Raw genomic sequence first — 21,035 nt, forward strand, 5'->3', positions numbered from 1 at the left:
CTCAAGCTGAATGCTGCCAAATCTCTTTCAGCTTTGAGCAGGCTTCTGTCTAGGACTCTACCATTCCAGATGTTTGGTGGTTTTTTGCTGTATCAGGTTACTTGAATGGTAATGACAGGGACTCTGCAGCTTCAGTCCTCTCTGAGATTCTGCTGCTTGGCCCAGAGTAACAGAGTGTCTGATATGGATGCACAAGGCCAAGAAGGGATGGGAGAATGAGGTCACTAGCAGAGGAAAGACAGAAACTGGAATTGAGATCTCAGGGACTGGAAACAAAGGAACAGTAAATAAGCCCTAAACTGGCTCAGATTTACAAGAATGTGAGAGTTAGTCTGGCAAGAAGGTAGGGACTGAGTACCAGTGGGGCAGAGGTGCGCACAGAGGGAAGACTGTGAAAGGAGGAAAACTAGTGGTGATGAGACAAGAGGTTAATTTAGAGGAAAGCACTTAAACCAGGAGGTAAAGCAGCCCTAAGACTGGGAGTGGTCACGGTGTTTTCTTGAGTATTAGCATGACATTTAACATGGTGAAAATGTGGCCTGTACTTTACTTTGCATTTTTAATTCTTCTGAATTCCTCAACTGAGGTGTCTAGTCTGACTTGCAAAACTTCACCGCACTTCTAGTGCAGCTGATTTTGATGGGGACACTGTATATATAGACTAGCACGTAAGTACTCTGAAAAATTCGGGTATCCTGAATTAGAAAGTATTTTCATCCTGATATGTTGCACTTCCCTATTATGCATTGAGTAACACAAAGATGCACATAAATAAACTCAGTATTAAAAGCTGCAGGTATTACAGCAGTGGGTGCCACTGGAAAACTGTTCTTTGTTTTCAAAGCAGATCAGATGAGTGTGCAGTAAACCCTATGGGTATGTCTGTGATATTACATCAAAGTTGGTTATTCTTTATTGCATAATAGGAACTAAAAGATTTCTTCTTTTACTTAACTTTTAGGAAACTTTGAAGGAAACCCCTGGGGATTTTCTTACCTCATTTGAAATGTTTAATAGCACCTACAAGCTCTATACCCACAGGTGAGGAGCAAAAAGGCTGCTGTCTCCGCTGGGGAAATCAGTCTTTCTGCAGCCCCTGAGCTAACCACAAATGGCCATGTCATCCCGTTACCAGCTGCTGGGACCATGACTTTTTACTAGTTTTCATATCTGCTTGAAACATTAGTTGAAGTGGAACATGACATTAGTTGACTGGAAACGTTCCAGGATCACGGTTAATATCACTGCAAGGGAGTATTAGTCAGTCTGTCAAATGAAGAGAAAGCATTATGAGTCACTATATTTAAGGAGAAGAATTCTTATTACTGGATTCAAGCCAAATATTTTAGACCAGGCAGAAATGAGGATATCGTGCCAGTAGTCAGAACTAAACCTGGTCAGAGATTTGGAAAGAGGACCTTCCTGACACTTTTTTCTTCTTAGTTCTTAGTTTGAAATGGCACATCTCATCAGCAACTGGACAAAAAGTAAAACCTAGGCTGATGTAAACCAAAGAGAGACAACCATAGGCAGCTGATACAGACCATGGAGCACAACAGGGCCAATTGGAGGGGATACTTGGCCTGGAATAATATAATTGTGCTTACTGCCTTAAGCTGACAAGTTTCTGAGATGTCTGCAGTGAAATCCAGAGTTTACCTGCATGACTTACAGTCATGAGAACTTGACCATGTATAATAGAGCGTTGGTCACAGCCTGTTACTAGTGAGTGGGGTGAAGATTATCATCTTGGTCAGTTACAGAATATGCTTACTTGACAGCAGAGCTGTTTTAATAGTCCTCCTCTCCTGCTGCTTACATTTAATGATGTAGCTGATTGCTGTATTCACCAACACAGTCCATTAGATCACTTAACTGGGATTGAAAACTGCCACCAAAAAATGAGGGAGCTGGAGGTTAGTTTAACTCTGATTATTCTGTAAACGTTTATATTGACATGACTAAAGGGATAAGTAGCCAAACACAGAGTTGGGAATGAAAGGCCAACAGGTTTTTCATCTAGCTGTGTTGCTGAAGCCAGCAACATGTAATGACATTCTCATAAACGTTGTTCACATCTGTCGTGGTTTCAGCCCAGCCGGTGACAACATCCTAGCTTGTAATGAGTATAGCGGTAATCTGTGGAGTCAAACAGAGGTGAATTTCACACAAAGGCACAGCTTCCATTTAGTGGGAGGTTCTGCAGTTCTCCTATTACTTCTGCCCTAAGAGCACATAGTCTTATCTGTGTGACATAAGAATGGCCATCCTATTCCCTGTGCACTTCTTACAAACCTTTCTTTCTCCCTTGTTTTTAAGATTATGCATTTTTGCTTTTCACAAATGTCTCGTAGAAATACCACAGAAGCTCTAACCACTTTCAGCAGTTTTAGATTTTTCCATTTTACAGCTCTTTATAATTCTTGGGTTTGTGTCAGTCTTTTGGTCTTTGGAATTGTTCTGGCCAAGGAAACTGTCTGTTTTAGAGAGGGGAGACTTGTGGGAAGCGGAGGAAGGAAATTTGGTTTGGGTGTTCCAGGATTTAGGAAGAGGCTATGGGTGAAGCATACCAGATGTGCAAGAATTAAAACTGTAATGTCTGTCTTTGTTGTTTGCAGCTATTTGGGGTTTGGACTAAAAGCTGCCAGACTAGCAGCACTTGGAGCTTTGAATATAGAAGGTATGTTCATGTGATAAAACATACAAGATTTTTGAAAGATGTGGTTAGACTTAGTCTTGTGTCAGCAGCCCATTTCCCATGTCTTCACTTCTGTCTCGTGCTTTTCTATGTTTTCGCTGGTAGAGATCTGTCTGGAAACAGGCTACTGCTTGTTAAGGAGTTGTCTTTTCAGACAGCTGCTTTTCCCTATTTCCAAGTTCAGCTAACAGTGCTACTGACTGCAAATTCCAGAAATGCATACATGGGAGCATAAAAACACCATATAGACATGGCCAGCCACAAACTCACAGCTTTACAAGCATCCACAGAAACACAAACAGCATGAATACATCCTTTTCCTAGGGATTGCTGCTTAGGCCAAACCCACTTTATAGGTCTTTCTGGTACCTGCCTGGCCCGCCATGTTCCCCCAGATCTCCTGCTGTATTCACTGACTTAGACTGGCTTGAAATCCATGAGCATATCACACACACTGTCACTCACTAACCTGAATGCATGCTTGCATTCCTGAGTCTTTCCAGTCTCTGACCCAGACCTTAAGTCCTTCCAGTCTTCATGACCAGACCTTGGGCCTTTTGTCCTGTCTCTGGCCAGGACCTGGGGTCTTTCCTCCTTCTGGATTCTTACTTGCCAGCTGGAAGGACTTGTGTTAATTACTGGAATGTACTCAAATCAAAAATAGTTGGGAATAGGGTTTAAGAAGAAGATAGGACAGACTGCAGTGATTGGTCACAAGGCTCAGCCAGGAAAGCAAACTGACCAGCTGCCTGCTTAGCTGTGATTGCCTTCTTTTATCGTCCCCTCCATTTTCCCACACTTGTGCTTCCCTGATCCCTTGATTCCCTCTGTCCCTGCCTTTGAGCCTTCCTCTAAACATCCCATAGTAAATTTTGCACACTCCCACAATCCCCCTCAACCATTCTGTAAGAAGTTTGCTTTTTCTGTGATACCTGTACTGGCCACAATAATCATGTTTTCTTCCCATCACTTACGGTATTTCTGGTTAAATTCATTAAGGGTACATTCAGTGGTTCTGTAGCGGCCATTGATCAGTGTCTTAGGAGTTTTTGTCTTCATTGCTCAGTTGCTTTGTTTGTCTTGGTTATCTGCTGTTTGTTAGGGTTTGTGTATCTGTGTGTTTATTACCTCTTGTTTCTTGTCTTCTGTGGTGAACAGCCATTATCCAGATATCCTTGTACCACGTAGCTCTCGTTAACAAATGACAAGCCCAGCTGCTCTGCAGCTTGCAGGACACAATGGGCACAACTTTTCCAGACTGAGACTGGTCCATAATTCATAATTATGTGCAGTATTCATCAATTCAGATTTCCTTACTTTTGCTTAAAGACCTTAATGAAGATCTTTCAGCCTTTTCTTTTCTGGTTCTGCGTATTGATCGATAACTGTGTTAAATGTTATCCTTTCTGACTCTCCCCTCTGGTTTCATACCAGCTGTGGATGGACAAATGTTCCGCAGTTCTTGTTTGCCAAAGCAGCTGGAGGCAGAGTGGCACTTCGGGGGAGTGAAATACCGATATGGTGGCAAGAAAGAAGGTAAATTAAGGAGACTTGTTGCTTCTTATAAGTTTTGTCTCCCAAATCTGAGATTTTTCTTGGCAAATACTCCATCACTTACCTTGGGTTATGACAGATACCTGTCCAATTATAGATCTGGACTTTGGACAGAGCCAAAGAAAAATCTGAAGCTGTAAGAGTAACTCACCTGCACTCTCCATATTCTGGCTGTGATCCCTTATTACAATTGCTACCTTAACAGGAAACGTTAAGAGTTACTTGTGCAAATAAGACAGCTTTTTCTGAGGCTTTGAGCTAAGTGCAAAAACTCGGGCTGTGTTAGGATACCATAACTGGTAGGCCAAAGTGTGTATCACTTGTGGAACTATTTCTTAAGATACTATCCCTAATGCTGTATACAGAGGGTGAAGCTGCTACCATCAGTGACTAGAACAGACCCCTTTGGTGACTCGTGTTGTTTTGCTTTACAACAGGGGAACACGAGAGCCAACTTGCAGATTTGGTGTGTGAAGTGGATTCATAAAATGATGATGTGATGGGGAGGGAAAGTAGGGTTTTATCTAGCAGGCGGTAGCAAATGTAAATGGGATTCTGCTGACGGCCATAGAATGTAACAATGGGAGTTTTGCCTGATGTGGAGGAAGCTTTTCATGCACCTGCACTAGTTTGCTCAGCACACCTTTCAGATATTGCTATGATCTGTTCTAACCAGTTCCGCTTCACGATGGTGATCTAGAGCCCTTGCCTGCATGCAGGTGCCATGCTGGATTATGGGAGGGATATCTAAACTTTTCTTACCTCTTCATGTTTTCCAGAACATGGTTTAGTGGGCATGGATGATGGTTGGAATTGATGATCTTGAAGCTCTTTTCCAACCTAAATGATTCTATGATTCTGATGCTTTAATTTTTGCTTCTTCCCTTTTTCATCCTATTGCCACTGATTCGTCCATCTCCTGGATGTGCCTCTCTGGCTCACCCCATCTGTGTTTGTCCTGACAGGAGAAACGGGATTCAAGCCTTGCTACTTGGAAGTACTCAAGGTTGTCAAAGGGAAACTGCACCAACCAGATGAGATTCGTGGAAGTTCCTTCTATGCTTTCTCCTATTACTATGATCGCGCAGTTGACACCAACCTAATTGGTAAATTGGTTTGGGATAATCCACTACATATGAATGTGTCAGCCGGAAGGTAGACAGAAGAACCCTGGAGGCTGGAGCCATGGGGAGAAGGGAAAAGGAATGGTGTTGAGAAAGAAGTGCAGAAAATGCCTTCAGGGAATGAATGTGTATCCATCAGTGCAGTTTGATGTTCAGAGTTCAGCAGATGAGACTTGTGCTCTGAGCTCCAGTTATACTTGCAGCTCTGTCCCGTTACCAACAGATCTCACTCCTAGCCTAGCATCACTGAGTTGCCTTCTAGGGTCAACTTAGAGAATTCAAATGCTTTCAGGTCTATGGTGATGTTTTCTTACCTCTTCCTTTTCAGATTATGAACAGGGAGGTGTTCTGGAAGTGAAAGATTTTGAAAGAAAAGCCAAAGAAGGTAACTGTCATGAGACTTAGGAAACTGGTGGGGATGAGAAATAACAAAAATATGAATGTCTATAGGCAGTACATGATGTGAGTTTGACTTCTAAAAAAAATGTTTGTTTAACTTTTATTCCACTTCCATCCTCTGTGTCATCTTAACTTTTATTAGCCAACACCTGTAACTGTTGCAGAAGAAAGTACTGATAGAGCAGTGAGGGGAAACAAAGCATTAGTGGCTTCGCAGCTTTCTTCAGGAGAGGAAGGAGATGATAGTTCATAAATGCCAGTACAAAAGAAAGTGAATTTGCTGTATCAAGAGCTCCTTCTGTCAAACTGCAACTCTCTTGAGTTTAGGAGAGTGCTGACTTTTGTAAGTCTGTCACCTTAAATCCTTTTTAATCTAACAAAATGGAGGGAGAGAGCAGAGCTTGTTCAAGTCTGACAGCCTCTCCTGCATTCCTTTCCCTCCCCCTGACTTTTTTTCTGAATGCTTCTTCTAGTTTTGTACCTCCTCCTATGAAAAGAGCTCCCACCTTGTCACACTACTGATGGCTAAAACTTTAGCTTACAGAGCAAGGTATTACCTCTGAATTGTGATCATCCTCATGACGATTAGTAGACCCTATTTGTCACCAGCAGATGCTTAATTATGTAGCTCAGGACTGACTTTTTTCTAAAATATGACTAAATTCTAATGATTTTTCAGTTAAATTTAATCTCCCTAGAAACTCAGATGGTTTTGAATAGGGGGATTAGGCTCTAAAGTTTGAGTGTGGGGTGTTTGTTTCCCCCCCCGGATACCGAGAGAGCTTATTTCCAAAGATGCAGCTAAGATGTTATCTAACACCATCAAACCATTTATTTATTAAAAAATAAAAGAAGCTGCCAACCTAGAAGGTGGAGTCCATTACTGCAGCCATCCTTGGAGACTAGACAAGGAAGACAAATGATGCTGTGTTCTTGAAAGAATAAGTAATCTACCAACTCCCTGCCAGTTGTCAGTTCAGCAGAGATTCAGACGTCAAAAGAGTTATGTGTAGCATGTACCATATGTACCCATTAATAGAATCGGGTGGCTTGTTTTAGTAGGCTTTGGCTTGAGGTAAATTCAAATCTATAATGTGGATAAAAGCTCCTTTATTTTGCTGAGATCCGTTTTTTTTTCTTCCTTCTGTAGTCTGCGATAACATGGAGAGGTACAACTCAGCCAGTCCTTTCCTCTGCATGGATCTCACTTACATCACTGCTTTACTAAAGGAAGGCTTTGGATTTAGGGACAACACGCTCTTACAGGTGAGAAAAATAGTTAAATCCCAAAGCCAGCTTCCAAATTTCTCTTAACAATCAACATTGGTTCATTTTTCTGGGTAATTATCTACTGAGTCTTTCCAGGGTTGTTACATGTAGTTACTGTCATCTGTGCAACATATGAATCTACGAAACTGTTGGGAACACTTCTTTTTCTTCCTTTACAGTTAACAAAGAAAGTGAACAACATAGAGACAAGCTGGACTTTGGGTGCTACCTTTCACCTACTGCAGTCTCTGGGGATAACCTGTTGAGCTCCTGTGGCGCTCCTGTGGACTTCAGCATTTCTGAAAGGCTGAGAAAGCAAATTGAAATCTCCAGGTACGTTGTTCAACTGGAGTTGGTCACAGAGCAGAACATGGACCAAAGCTATAGAACAGATCTTCACCCAGGATTGGCATCATGCATAGACAGTTGCCACAGTATGATAATTGTGATTGCCATAAATGATCCAGAAGCTGCCTTCTGAAAGTCAAAAGGCCTAAACTCCAGCAGAGTATCCACAAGGGGCTCAAAGCCAGCTTTTCACCAGCACGTTTGTATGGCATCCCATTGCTAGAATCACAGAGTACCTGGCACGTGGTGGCAGACTACAGACATGTGACTTTTCCTCCCCCTTTTATTTTAAACATATGTAACTTAAATTTGCTTGTGAGATGTTAAATACAGAAATTAAAGATGACATCAACAGTCACTCAGAGAAAAGTGAACAACTATGGATGCTGCCAGCCTCAGCATTCCAAGTACATGTCTGTTAGCTTAGCTAATATATTGCAAGACCCCAGTCTTTCAAGAAGGGGCCTGCTATAAGCACACTTCGAGCATGGTTTTGGGAAAGGCGTTTGCTAAAACATAAGTTACAACCTACCAAGCATTTCTTTAGGCAGCAGTCATTTCCTAAGCAGAATGTGTGCCTGACTGTTTTGTGTTCCTTTTTGCTGCCCTTTACAATTCTGTGCAGCTATACCGTACATCTGGCTACCAGACCTGATAACTTCATTTATCATCTAGTCATAACACATAGTTGTGCTGGCACAACTAGGCAGCAGTGCCAGCTATTTAAACTCCACTGCCAAAAGAAATGCTTGTCACATTACACCCACAAGGACGTTAAGGGTGCAGTCAGATGAAATGGCTGATCTGATAGCTCACTTTGCTGTGAGAGGCGGTTCTGTTTCTCTGCTCTCAGCAAGGCACTCCCACAGCCTTCTTTCCTCTGATGGCGGTGCTCCTCAGGTTCTTCTGTGAACCAATCCACAACACCAAACCTGAGTTAAATCTGCTCACTAAAGAGTCAAGTCTAGTGCGAGCACAAGGGAAATAGGCACTGCACAGTCTGGGAGACCTGCTGGGCCAGTGAGCTATTAGAACACCACAGCCCATTTTGTCAGAGTGAGCTCTAAGGTGTGGTTTCCCATCTGAAAGTTTGGGGTTATCACTTCCTGCACTCTTCTTAGGAACCTCCTCTGAATGCAGAGCTGTGGTGAAACAAGTTGTTTTTTCAGTTGTTTAATAGATGAAAATACGGAGAGAGTGGAATTAGCATCAGAAACAGAAGGAGAACAAGAGCAGAAGTAGCTCTGCTTTCTTATCCCTTGTTTGCTTACACCTTGTCCATTTTAAATTTGTTTTAAACTTCATTTCTTTTTAATATATTGGAGTTGGATGCATAAAATTGTGTATACAGCCCTGCATTGCTCTGGAATTATTTTTAATATATACAGCAGGTCTTCAGGAACAGTGCATCCAATGAAGGGGTTGCAGCTGTTTAGGAAGCCCAAGACTTCTGTGAGGAGAGCAAGCAGCTATTTGAGTAACAATTTAAAGTGAATCTTGCCATCTCTTTCACACCAAACATATAAAAGCAATGAAAGATCAATTATTTTAAAGAAGGCATCTTGTCAGATATGCTAGAAAGCTGGGCTGTAGGATCCTGGTTTTCTTGTTTAATTGGCTGTAGAGAACATCAAGATTGCATGAATACCTTGAGGCTCCCAAGTGTGGATCTTGCATTGTCCTAAGCAGAAACAGCTGTAGAGACAGCTCTTTCCACCCCATGAAAGAGCTGGCAGCTAGCTCATAAAAAATGAATATCTTCTACTCACCATGGAATGTGTAAGGTAAACATGAATTTTTTCATATCATAAGAACAGAGAGGTATTACTCATGTGACTAAGGGAAGCTTTTATCCACTGATCTCTTGCAATGAACACTTTCCTGTCAGGCATTTGCAGTAGGGTTTTTGCTGTAACACGCCTTTCCCACTTCTGTAAAACCAAAGACTGCCCTCATGCTACCTTCTCTGCAAACTGGATTTGAAAATAATTGGCAATTCCCAGCAAGGGGAGGAAGTAGTGCATTCATGCCTTCAGTAATCTTGCCAAGCAGTTTGGAGACTTAGAAATTTGCCTTACTGTGAACATTAGTCCACTTCCTCTAGTTAACAGCACAAGTTTGACTGTGGCTAATTAAGCTACCCCTTCTCATATCTCAGGTTTTATGGCGCTAGGATGCAAGGTATCCTTTTGATTGAACAAGTTCAGTCAGCGACAGGAGTCCAAGGGCTGGGGATGGAGCTACCTGTACTTGTCGCACCACTGACACCTTGCTGTAAATTTAGGCTGTTTGTTTGAAATACGAAATGTTCATCCTACCTGTACTCCTCCTTACCAGAATCTGTTTTGAGATCTATGTTAGGAAATGCCTCAGTGTCACACCAAACTTCTGTTCCTTCCTCACTAGGAGCTTCTGTTTGAACACGAAGAAAGTAGTTGTGGCCTCTTCCCAACAACAAACATTTCTTATTCCCCTTCCTAGTGTTTGGCAAAACTTAGTATATGGTCTGGTCCACACAACAAGGTGACTGCAAGCGCGTTCATTTTGTCTTCAGTGAACAATTGTATTCAATTCTGTATTCTCAGAGAACATAAAGTAGGATGCAGTGGTTACTAGCCAAGCTGTGTTACTCCTGAGAACTAGCTAATTTAAAAATCTAAGAGTTTTCTTTCAGTCTGAGCCAGTGCTATGACAAACTCTTACTAGATCTTGGGGCTACAAGCCATAAGCAGTGAGGCTGTATTTGAAACAGGAAGGGAAGGTAGATGTTGTATGTAAGGAACAAGCAGCAGCAGTGTAACTGCCACCTGCATAGACACTAGCCCTGAGGAGTACTTAAGGGTTTGGTTTTGTCTGAAGGGAGGATGGTCTAGAACAAGACAGGTACCACGCAGAGGAAGTTTCTCTTCTGTGTTCTTTGCCTCAGTCTCTGGTACTACAAACGCTAGGTGGGAGCATCTGCTTCCCAATACCAAAGTTGCATTAAATCTGAATGCTCAGGGCCTTCCTTTGTCAGTGGCACAATTCATTAACTGAAGCAAAACTGCTGCTTTTTATCAGGGGTCTGATCCTGCAGTCATGAGAGAAACAAAAACTTTGCTTAAATGTTTCTTTTGCAAGAAATTGCAGAATTGAGCTCCTGCTGTTTACATCTGAACTACTCAAGATGGGTGGGGGATCTAGAGAAGCCCTGTCAAGTCCTCACACTTACCCTAGTGCAGTGAGATTATTTATTAGCTTAACTAAAGACTAAGCAGCCTTTTAAGAGAAGAGTTCTACTTGCAGCCCTGATTTTTATCTCCTCCTTTGTAATGTTTTTTAGCCAGTCACTAACAGGAACTGCCTAATATGAGTGACTGAGGAAGCACAAGTAATGGCTTTTAGTTCAAAACTTACGTTTCATTCTTTCTGATGTTAATTCCTGATACTGGTCAACCATATCTGTAAGTCTTGCCCATGGGCAGTGCTCACTTAATTTTGTGAGTGTCAAATGTCTAATGCAGGAGGCTGGTGTTTGGAACCTAAGACAGAATATCTTGAATGTCTATTTTAGTAATTAAAGCATTTTTAACAATATTCAAGATGGTGTGGTGCAGTTTTCTTTCCTACATATTATTGCTGTCTTGCATCTCTCATGTTCCACAAGAAACATCATTATTAAATAAAGGACCAAGAGAAGGCCAGGGAAAAGGGTGAAAGAGACAGATGAGAGCTTTAAAACATATCTGCCACCACGAGTTGTCTCCCTCGGTGGAAAACTACCCCTCCTTTCTGAGTCCAGGAAGTGCTAAGAACTGAGGAGTGACATTACAGCTCTAGAAATCACATCAGAGAAAACTGAAAGTAATTAAGCAGTTGTAGCTGGCAAAATTCAGCACTGCATTTGCCAAAAGACAGACAGCTGTTTCCAGCTCAGTCTTCAATTCAAAAGGCCCAAATTAAAAGCACATTTTACAGATAATTCTGTGGCTGAAGACACCACGGTACTGCAGGAAAAGACCCTAAAGCCTCTTGAGGAGAGCAGACAAGACAGAACTTTTGCATAAACCAGTGGATGATGTAATACACAGCTCAATCCCTCAGTTTTATTGTTAAATTAAAATAACAGAATTCAAAGATTCAAATCAGTCACAGTCCTTACAAGGGCAATGTTCACTGGCAAGCTGCTGTTCTGAACTGACAACAGATCACTTGCTGGCAAAAGCCATGATTTGCTCCTAAAAGAGAAGAAAAAGTAATTTGTAAACTTGTTAACAAGCATGCATTCTAGAAAGCAGCTATAGTCTCCTTCCCTTTATATAAATGGACAACAGTTCTTTATCAGCCTTTCTAGCCAAGTGCAGAGCACCTATCCCTGTATGCTAGAAAATTAAAGAAGTTACAGCATTCTTTTCCTTCCCAAGTAGGGCAAAACAGAGGTGTTACCAACAGGTTCTGTGCTCAGAAAAAGAGGTCTTCATTTGGTCTTCTGCTTTAAACAGGAAAAAAAAAAAATCTGAGCACTGAACCAGCAGCACAGTCCTCCTTTTAGTGCAACTAATAAAGACATCTTGTCAATGGCAGCTACTACGCCTTAGGAATTTACTGCTCTTCAACTCGGGTAGTGTCTTAACTGTGACCATAACACAAAGGAAACAGGCCACTTGTATTTAACAGAAGGCACCTTGATTTGTGGGATAAAACATTCAAATCCTGAAATGAGGAATGTAATTTGAGGGTGCTTGGAAGCTTTGAGAACAGGTGGCTTAAGAAAACTTGTGAAAATCCAGCAACTAGGTCATGATGGTGCAGAATTTAGGCAGACAGGCTGCAAACAGAGGGTCTGTGTTTAAGACAACCTCCTCACCGCTGCCTTCCTCAGGTAACTTTCATTATAGAGACCTGCACTTCTGCCATGAGGGAACAATTTCACAAGGCAAAATGGCACAGAAACAGGTAACTTGTTTGAGCCCTGCAACACATCTGTCAAGCCACCTGATGTCTTATTCTTAGTGAAGATGTTTCTTCATAGGGCTGGGGTTTTATAGTGCATTTCTCAAATGCAATTTGAGGTTCCACATTTTCATTCCATAACAAAATAAGGTCAAAGACTTCTAGTGACTTCTAACATCTAACTGCTGATACAGAGTATACACACTTGGATCTCTTATCTTCCCTTTTGCTGCAGGAGAGAGAAACCAGTTACTACTGAGCCATAATTTAGGAACTACTCAGGCTCATTGAAGACAAAAAAACCTCAGTTTGAACAAGTAGCATTATCCAACCAAAAATGTTTCATTTAAAAGAAAAAAAATCTTCACAGCTTGTGTATGTTTCATGAACAGGTCTGGACTCTTCCTACAGCCCTCACCGAGTGAGATTCTTACTTTGACAGGAGGCAGGGCGTTTGTTGCTTGCAATCCCCATGTCCTCAGCAACACCAAGGGAGCCAGCCTTGTGGAGTAAAGCCTCTTTAGCACATCAATAGCAGCTATCAAGGAGACATTGTGCCTCTGACGTTCCGTCTCAAACTTTAAGAGATGTTTTAAGGAGCCTGGAAGAGATAATTGAATGCTCCTATTAAAACTGTCTCCCACAAACAATTGTGCATCTTATCTGTATAGCAGTCTCCACTGACAACTGAAAACACAAAGAGAACAGAGAAATGGTCCATCTTAATAAAGGCCTCCTTCCATCACCTCCTACTCTTCATCTCATCATCTCTTTAACTACCATCCTGCAGAATTTTTTTTTTAAAGCAGCTTTGAGATTTGTGGGATGGAAACTGCATCCAAGAATCTTTAACTGCTCCACAGCCAACGGACATCAGAACAGTTCTGCTTCAAAAATGCTTGTGCCTTTCAAACACAAGATAGCAGCACACTTAACCTGCAACAGAGGTAATGCTTGTCATGATGTATAGCAGCAAAGGCCTGCAAGACTAATCATCTTACTGCCACTTCATTGTCTTGGATCCTTACCCAGATCGCTCCCATTGAAGGCTGCTGCACTGAGGTGATGAGCTAAACATGCAATATCACCAAAGCCCAGGTTTACACCTTGTCCTGCAAGTGGGTGGACTCTGTGTGCTGCATCCCTGGAGCAAGAGAAGACAGAAATTTATATCCCTTCTTGAAGAAAGCCGTAATGGCTGACAAACCCCAGAAGGGATCAGTATAGCACTCCTCACCTCTTTGCAAGGAACACCACCTTACAGCAGCAAATAAGCTTTATCCAGTACCTCCTTGCATGCTATGCTGAACTACCTGACTGCCTCTCCGGTTGTAAGAAACAAGATAAAGGGGAGATAACAAAAAGCAGTTCTGAAAGGAAAAGTTATAAAGAGGTGACTAGCCAAAGTCCTCTCTCAGATCACTTGGGGAACAGGCCTTAATGTTTTTGTAAGTGACCTTGGCACAAGAGGAGGTATATCATTGGCACATTTCTCAAACACAAAGCACACATTATGCATACAAAGGAGAAGTGGGATATCATTGAATAGAAACAAAATCAGGTTCTTTTACGAGCAGACTCGTCTAAAGGACAAAGCCAGACATATTGATAAGGGAGTCTTAAAGTTAGAGAAATTAAATGAAGTTTGAGTATGAAATTTAAGATCATACACTTTAACAAGCTATAAAGCACAGAATGCTCCCAAGCACAGAGTGGCTCACGAGTTGGAAAGGTGAAAATATCTGAAGTATAATACAACATCCAAGAATTACTATAAGCTACCAGTGTATTGCAGCTGTGGCGGAGAAAAAAGTACATGCAACCTTAGAATGTAAAAGATGAGACATTTTCCTATAGGCCACCGTACAAAAGCCTATAACATGCCATCTAGAATAATTTGTATGTTTCGTCGTTTGTGTTCAAGAAAGGTGAGTTTAAAACTCAAACTGGTACACAGAATGGCTGCTACAATGTTTGGGGAAGTACAGGTCCAGCATGAGATACTGGACTGTTTCACTGGACTACACGAACCAGAAGAAGGAAGTAATTATCTCGCAGTTTACATAGAAAGCAGATACAATGGACGGAGAGCTACTCATACAAAAGGACTTTGTTGGCCCAAGAGCACACGGTACAAACTGGGCCTGGGTAAAGTCAAACTGAAACTATAAATTATTTCTAACCATCTAATTTGTTTACTGGGAGTCACTATACTCGCATCACTTCTAACCACATGCCACCCACTCACGCAAGGGCTACTGTTGGGGATCTTACCCGATGAGAGCCACACGGTGCCGGACATACTCTGTTGCATGCCCCATTCCAAGAGGGAACATGGCTCGGCTGTCTGGATCTACTTTAGAAATGCTCGGGGGCAGCTGACGGACTGCAGTGCCTGAGGGTTTCAGGAGTGAAACAGCAGATCGAAACATGGCCCCAGCAGTATCAATGAAGTCAGAGTGGTTTATGTTGCTCCACTGAAAAAAACCAAACAAATCCTTAGATGTTAACCCAAACTAAACATATAAAAATCCAGCTGAAAAAAATCTGAATGAGCTCCAAATACTGAATTTTAACCACTTGGACAAAACTATACAGTAGAAGAAACTATCTTCATCTATTAGGACATACAAGTTTCCAACTAGGATGAGCCTACCCTTCCCTCCTTTCGGAAAGTTAGTTCAACGTCTGTGACTTTCAGAACTAACCTAATTCAGTCCCAAAGAATCATCCTTTCTTTGCTAAGTGCCTTTTTAATATCGTCCTCACCAGAGGAAGGAACTTGAGAATCCGCCTCTCCCATTACTATCCTTTAAGCTGTAGGGTTCCATTGTATTTCTTGTGACTAAGAAAGCCTCATACCTGCCACAAGGCTGATACTCACAAAAGCAGAGTTGATGCTATCCACAAAACTTTCCTCATCCATTGTGAGAAGTTCCGATGCATGTTCATGAGATGTAGACCAGACCAGAGAGCTCACAGTGTCAGACAGCTAGTTTAAGAGAATGTCATAAGAAAGTATCAAGAGAAAAAGAGGCAAAAATAAATGATGACTGCAAGGATTTCTCCACTGCCCTGCCCCACACCACTCCTTCTGTGCTTTACTCTTCCATCCCAACTTGCTGCAAGAGGGAAATACCAAGGATAAAGTGAGACTGCAGAAGAGGAAAACAAATGCAATAACTGAAAAGGGTGGATGAACAAAATCTTAAGAGACAAAACTAACACAGAAAGGCACAGACAGAAATAAAGTTCCTAGAAAAGAACAGACAAAAAAAAAAAATACAGAGACTACAAGTCATCTTACCGGAAGAAGCGCAATTGGCCCTGTGGGAAGGAACCTCTGCCACGCTACATTATTGTCTGTGGCCTACAGTGGAAAGAAGCAAGTGGACAGTTATAAACTAGTGACCTGGATCACCTGCTTAAGCTGTTCTGCTGCTTATGGAAGAGTCAATTAGTAGAATTTCACCTCAGACAAATGAAGAGTTGCCACCACAGCTGACTGGTCATACCGATGCTCAATGTTCTTAATTTCAGCTTCCTTCCGGACTACAGAGTTATGACCATCCGCACCAATCTGCAAAACAGAGAGAGAGATAGAAAGCAACCTCTTCAGCAGCTCCTAAGAAAGCCAATATTCTAGTCTACAAACCTCAGCCTGCATGTACACATTTTTTGTTTATTCGGAGGGGGGGGCGGGGGGGGGGGGGGCGAGAATTCCCCAAAACCAGAAAAGTTGGCCCCTTCTGCTCTTGTCCAATTCAGCACAGTCTTCCTGCATCAGGTACAGAAAAGGCTATGCACCGTGTCCCATAGCATCTCTGACAGAGTTAGCCACTCACCTCACTCAAGCCCTCCACGTGGGTGGAGCGGCACACACGGAATCAGAACAAAATCCAGTGGAAGGGACTTGGGTGAGAGATGACGCCTGATCAACAAAAATAAAAAGTTTAGTTACCAGCAGTTTGGTCTGAAGTCTGCGTCCATCAGCTAACTCAATTTGGACCCAAGGGCTTGTGTCACAGCTGTAAGAGGAAAGGGGCCAGGTATACCCGACTGCTCTGCTCCTGTAGAAAACCTCCACCCGGTCTGATGGGAACACAAAGTACCATGGTCACAGCATGATACAGACATGAAAAAAGGAAACATCACTACAACAGCAAAGGCCATGCATGTCTTAATGGCACCCTAAGAGCTGACCCTACAATTCTCAAGGCACCCTGAAACAACAGATCTGGCCAACCCTTTGTCACTGCAAGGCCTGCTCTGCATAGAAAGCTACAGATCTTTTCATTAAGTCTATTTTTGGAGAAACTATATTCTGGAGAGCTACATATGAAACTGCTTTCTTGCTGTGTAGCCTTCAGAAGACAGATTTCTTCCCCCTCCACCCCCCACCCCATTTCAAGAAGCTGCCTATGTCTCAGAGTTACTTGTTAGATGAATTCTCTTTCTCCCTCTCATAACTTAGCACACACAACAGAAGGCAAGTAACTGAAAGCTCTCTGCGGGAAATAAAATATTAAAGAAGTTGTCCACTACCTGCTACTGCATCTAACTGTTTTGTGAGAGCAGACATAATGACATCATTCTCCACTATGTAACCCATGTCATCTAAGTCATCTTTCTCAAAAACGATCATGGCTTCAGAACAAGCATCCCACACCTACAAAGAAAAAAAATACATTACATGAAGCTACATGATAAAGAAGTGTTGCTCCTCTCGGGGCTATGAGTGTATCCATCTTAACAGGAAAAGGACTTGGCAATCTAGAAGTACAGAACTAGAGGAAACATCCTGGATTACCATTCACTCACAGCTACTGAAGTACATCACATAATTCCTTTCATACAATGATCTAGCTTCATGTAAAAAAACTAATTGCAAAGAAAGGTTTTTTTTATCCCTACTTTCCTGTTGCATAATTAACTTATAAAGCTACCCTACCACCTTGTTGTGGTTTAACCCCAGCAGGCAGCTCAGAACCACACAGCTGCTTACTCACTCCCCTGCAGTGGGACAGGGGAGAGAATTAGAAGGGTCAAAGTGCAAAAACTCATGGGTTGAGATAAAGACAGCTTAATAGCTGAAGCAAAGGCTGTGTGTGCAAGCAAAGCATATTCACTACTTCCCATAGTCAGGCAGGTGCTCAGCCATCTCCAGGAAAGCAGGGCTCCATCATGCGTAACTTCCTTGGAAAGACAAATGCCATCACTCCAAATGTCCCCCCTTCCACCTTCTTCCCCCAGCTTTTATTGCTGAGCATGATGTTATATAGTGTGGGATATCCCTCTGGTCAGTTGGGGTCAGCTGTCCTGGCTGTGCCCCCTCCCACCTTCTTGTGCACCCCCAGCCTACTTGCTGGCAGGGCAGTGCAAGAAACAGAGACTGCCTTGGTGCTGTGTAAGCACTGTTCAGCAATAGCTAATATGTGCCTGTGTTATCAACGGTTTTCATCACAAATCCAAAACACAGCACCGTACAAGCTACTATGAAGAAAACTAACTCTATCCCAGCCAAAACCAATACACACCTTTACCTTTATTTCCTGACTAGTACCCATGCATCAACATCTACAGCTTCCATTAGGAATCAACCTTTCATCCTGTATCATCAACACCCTGAGGAAGGGTATTTCTGAGTAGACTGCTACCCCCAAAAAAGTAACAGGAATCATCATAAGAGTGACCTGCCCTTTGCCAAGAAAAAAACCTTTGGATCATTAATGTAAGTACTTCTGAGAATTCAAAGGAGACAGACACATAGTATATTTGCAGCCCTAAGTAAGGCACCTGCATTCGCCGGAAAGGTTTGAGTCTCAGGCTGCAGACATGATCCCAGGCACCAAAACCTGAAAAAGGACACAAATGCACGGAGATACAGGTTCACATGTGACATTGAGACCCAAACAAAACTGAAGCTCAGTCCATACTCTCCTCCTCCCTCCCTGACTATCAGTGCCCAGACGTTGCTTGCAACATCCCTAGACAGGACCAGGTCTGCCTCAATACTTTCACAGCTCCAGCAACGCGTCATTTTACTGTTAACACAAGCCAGTAGAAAAGAAACAAGAACTTTGTTTTCATGAGCACTGTAACTTAACAGTCAACTCTCACTGTCCTATCACTGAGTAATAAAACAGACACAGAAATGCACAGCCATCATTGTTCAGAACATTTCTTTCTCTGTAAGGAATCAAGGCTCAAATCTCCCTTTAAAATGAAAATTAATCAGAAGTGAGTTACCAGACTACAGAGCACTGAGTACGTGCTTCTTTTGTGAACAGAACATTCCCTGATGCTGTAGAGAGCACCTTACAACCTTTCGCTAGCCTACTGTCACAAATATTTACATAACAAATCAGACCAAGATACCAGAACACAGATCCCTGTTATAGAGAGAAGCCTGGTTTAATCACCACAGTTCAGCATATAGAATACTAAGAGACAAAGGGAAATAATTCCATCGAGTTTAGGATGAAGGCAGCACATGCTCAAAGGAGTTTTGTTTAAACAAAATAAAAACAGCTCAAATATACTGTTAAAAATGCAAACAAGAGAAATCATACTTACTGCTTAGGAGGGTTGCCGATCCTGGGGAGACGGAACTGACCCTGTTGCTGTAACTGTCTGGCATGCGATCATATTCTTTCCTAGGACCAGCCTCCAACAAAGCAATCTTCTTATCATGGAAGTGGATATCATGCCCTAAAATAAGCAAATATACGCTTTGTTACAATGCTCCTGCCAAAAATCTCATTTCTTATTTCTGTATCAGTAATGCCTATGTGTTTTTGTAGTAAGATAGAGTAGATGCGAAACTTAATAAACACATTTACAATATAGGTTTTGACCAGGCAGGTAAACTTTTGTATTTTAAAGCTTTATGACTACAATCCTGTTACTGAGATGAACAACCCTTTTGCAGTTAAAGCACAGATTAAACATTTTCTTTTTTTACAAAATTTACATTTCTGTACAAATTTGTGCCTATTTTGTTATGAAAGTTCATTACTGAAGTATTAACAAGTGAAATCTGCAATGTTTACTCCACGCACAGAACACATTTTTCAGACCTTAAACATAAATTCACCTATTAGAACAAGAGATCAAAATAAAAATTCTATGATACTTAGCAACTACATTAATGTTTTCATTATCCTTATATTCTGACAGTGGAATAGCACAGGCAGTTTAGACTTTCACTTTCAGTTAAAGAGAACAGAAAAAAAAAATCAAGAGATGACTCAAATAAAGAGTAAATCACACTACAGCTGAATTAGCCGTGCTTGTTGCATCTGACCGCTATGGCTGCGGAAGGCACCGAGACCAGAAATGGTGTCCTTGTAACATCCAGAGTTTACTACTACAACAGTCCCAATAACAGTCCCTGAACATATTTTCTAGATTATGCATAACATAACCTCATCTCTTCAAAGGTCTCAAAACTTCGTCTTAGCCTTAGATGTCACTGCTGGAGGGGATCCTTATGCTGTCTCAGTTCCGCTGTGGTCTTGTTTAACAATACAAGCAGAACAATGATAAGTTTGCAAGATAAACCCTTATAGATGAAAAGCACTTATTGCTTAGGATCTTTGCTCTTTTGCTCTTCTTTGCACTCTTCTCTTTAGGCTTCTGTCACTATTACACCCTTCTGAATCAATGTTCCAAATAAAGCAGCAGCCAGTACTTTCAGGGTCTCTAGTGATGTAAACCAAGCACAAATCCATTTTAATTTAGTAGTCCAGTGTTTAACATACAGGGTTGGAGAATGAAACTTAGGATCAGAAACGCATTTTCAACTGTAGCTGAAATTATCCATCAGTGATTTAAGAGTGACCATGTTTGACAGGAATGCTACAAGTAGTCAACAGAATTCAAACTGATGGCTACACGAATATATATACACACACATATATAGGACATGGCTTATCATAACGATCAGCTAACCAAACGGCTTTAAGTCAACTTTAGAGTGCTGTCACAAGGCGGGGGATGCAGGAATAAGGAAATTCCACAATGGGGTCTCGAACATTAAGGGCCTAAATGGTAACTGCATAGTTATCTCACACTAACACCAACACGGATTAATAATTACGGTCGACTTATAATAGTACCCGATACTCCACACACACTGAAACACGAAGGTTTTGGGAAAGCTCCCAGTTTGAAGTTTTTCGCGGAGCTGGTGAGACAGCGAGGACAGCAGGACACAAAAACCCGCGACTGGCTGAACTCACAAAACCGGGTGCGGGAGGCCCGAAGACCTCCGAGACCTCACACCACCGCGGCAGGGGTGGGAGGCCCGAAGACCGCCGCCGGTCGTGCGGCCGTGACCGCAGCCCCCCGCGGGGACGGCAGCGGGCCGGGCCGATGGCACCTGCGACGCCGCCCGGAGCGGGCGGGAAGGTCACGGCCTTACCCAGCACGGCGGCCATGGCGCTCCCGACCATACCCCCGCCCGACACCACCACATCGTAGAGCGGGGCGGCGGCGGCGGCCACAGAGCGGAGCGGAACCCGCGGGCCGGCCCACAACCGCCCACTCAGCGGAGCCAGCAAGGCCCGACCGCACACGGCCGCCATCACTGCGGAAATGACGACGCGCCATCCGCCTCCGAGCGGAAGCCGCTCCGAGAAACCATGACAACGCAGCCTGCTCGGGGGGCGGGCACTACACATAACACCTCTTCCCGAGCACCAATGAGC

At 42.6% G+C, this 21,035-nt stretch overlaps 2 protein-coding genes across 11 annotated transcripts in view; one reads left to right on the forward strand and one right to left on the reverse strand.

Moving 5' to 3' along the window:
• Window positions 1–10,973, forward strand: part of ENTPD5 (ectonucleoside triphosphate diphosphohydrolase 5 (inactive)) — a 24,856-nt gene extending 13,883 nt beyond the window's left edge. For all 9 annotated transcript variants that reach the window (XM_075030233.1, XM_075030225.1, XM_075030224.1 and 6 more), the window contains 7 exons: window positions 962–1,041; window positions 2,619–2,680; window positions 4,133–4,234; window positions 5,218–5,358; window positions 5,705–5,761; window positions 6,926–7,041; window positions 7,224–10,973. In XM_075030233.1, coding sequence (XP_074886334.1) covers window positions 962–1,041; window positions 2,619–2,680; window positions 4,133–4,234; window positions 5,218–5,358; window positions 5,705–5,761; window positions 6,926–7,041; window positions 7,224–7,310 — 645 coding nt within the window. In that variant the 3' untranslated portion in view covers window positions 7,311–10,973. The remainder of the gene's footprint in view (window positions 1–961; window positions 1,042–2,618; window positions 2,681–4,132; window positions 4,235–5,217; window positions 5,359–5,704; window positions 5,762–6,925; window positions 7,042–7,223) is intronic.
• A 474-nt stretch (window positions 10,974–11,447) lies between these two features.
• COQ6 (coenzyme Q6, monooxygenase) lies at window positions 11,448–20,936 on the reverse strand. 2 transcript variants are annotated; one of them, XM_075030222.1, is made up of 12 exons: window positions 20,750–20,936; window positions 18,901–19,035; window positions 18,121–18,179; window positions 16,870–16,993; window positions 16,286–16,416; window positions 15,797–15,904; window positions 15,632–15,694; window positions 15,209–15,316; window positions 14,599–14,801; window positions 13,353–13,468; window positions 12,759–12,925; window positions 11,448–11,609 (listed from the first exon to the last, which is right to left on the reverse strand). In XM_075030222.1, exons 1-12 carry the CDS (start codon window positions 20,910–20,912, stop codon window positions 11,580–11,582), a joined length of 1,407 nt encoding a protein of 468 aa, XP_074886323.1. In that variant the 5' UTR covers window positions 20,913–20,936; the 3' UTR covers window positions 11,448–11,579. The 2 variants fall into 2 exon arrangements, with proteins under 2 accessions (XP_074886323.1, XP_074886324.1); XM_075030223.1 differs by lacking the exon at window positions 20,750–20,936 and adding an exon at window positions 20,445–20,718.
• Window positions 20,937–21,035: the final 99 nt, after the last annotated feature.

Source organism: Buteo buteo, chromosome 6 (assembly GCF_964188355.1).
Source record: "Buteo buteo chromosome 6, bButBut1.hap1.1, whole genome shotgun sequence".
Lineage (NCBI taxonomy): Eukaryota > Metazoa > Chordata > Aves > Accipitriformes > Accipitridae > Buteo > Buteo buteo.

Coding starts and splice junctions, on each gene's coding strand:
- COQ6 (XM_075030222.1), bottom strand. CDS start 20,912: ATGGCGGCCGTGTGCGGTCGGGCCTTGCTGGCTCCGCTGAGTGGGCGG. Junction 13,469..14,598: donor CACCGTGTGGCTCTCATCGG/GTAAGATCCCCA, acceptor CTCTTGCTCCAG/GGATGCAGCACACAGAGTCC. Junction 12,926..13,352: donor CTTCAATGGGAGCGATCTGG/GTAAGGATCCAA, acceptor TATCTCTTCCAG/GCTCCTTAAAACATCTCTTA.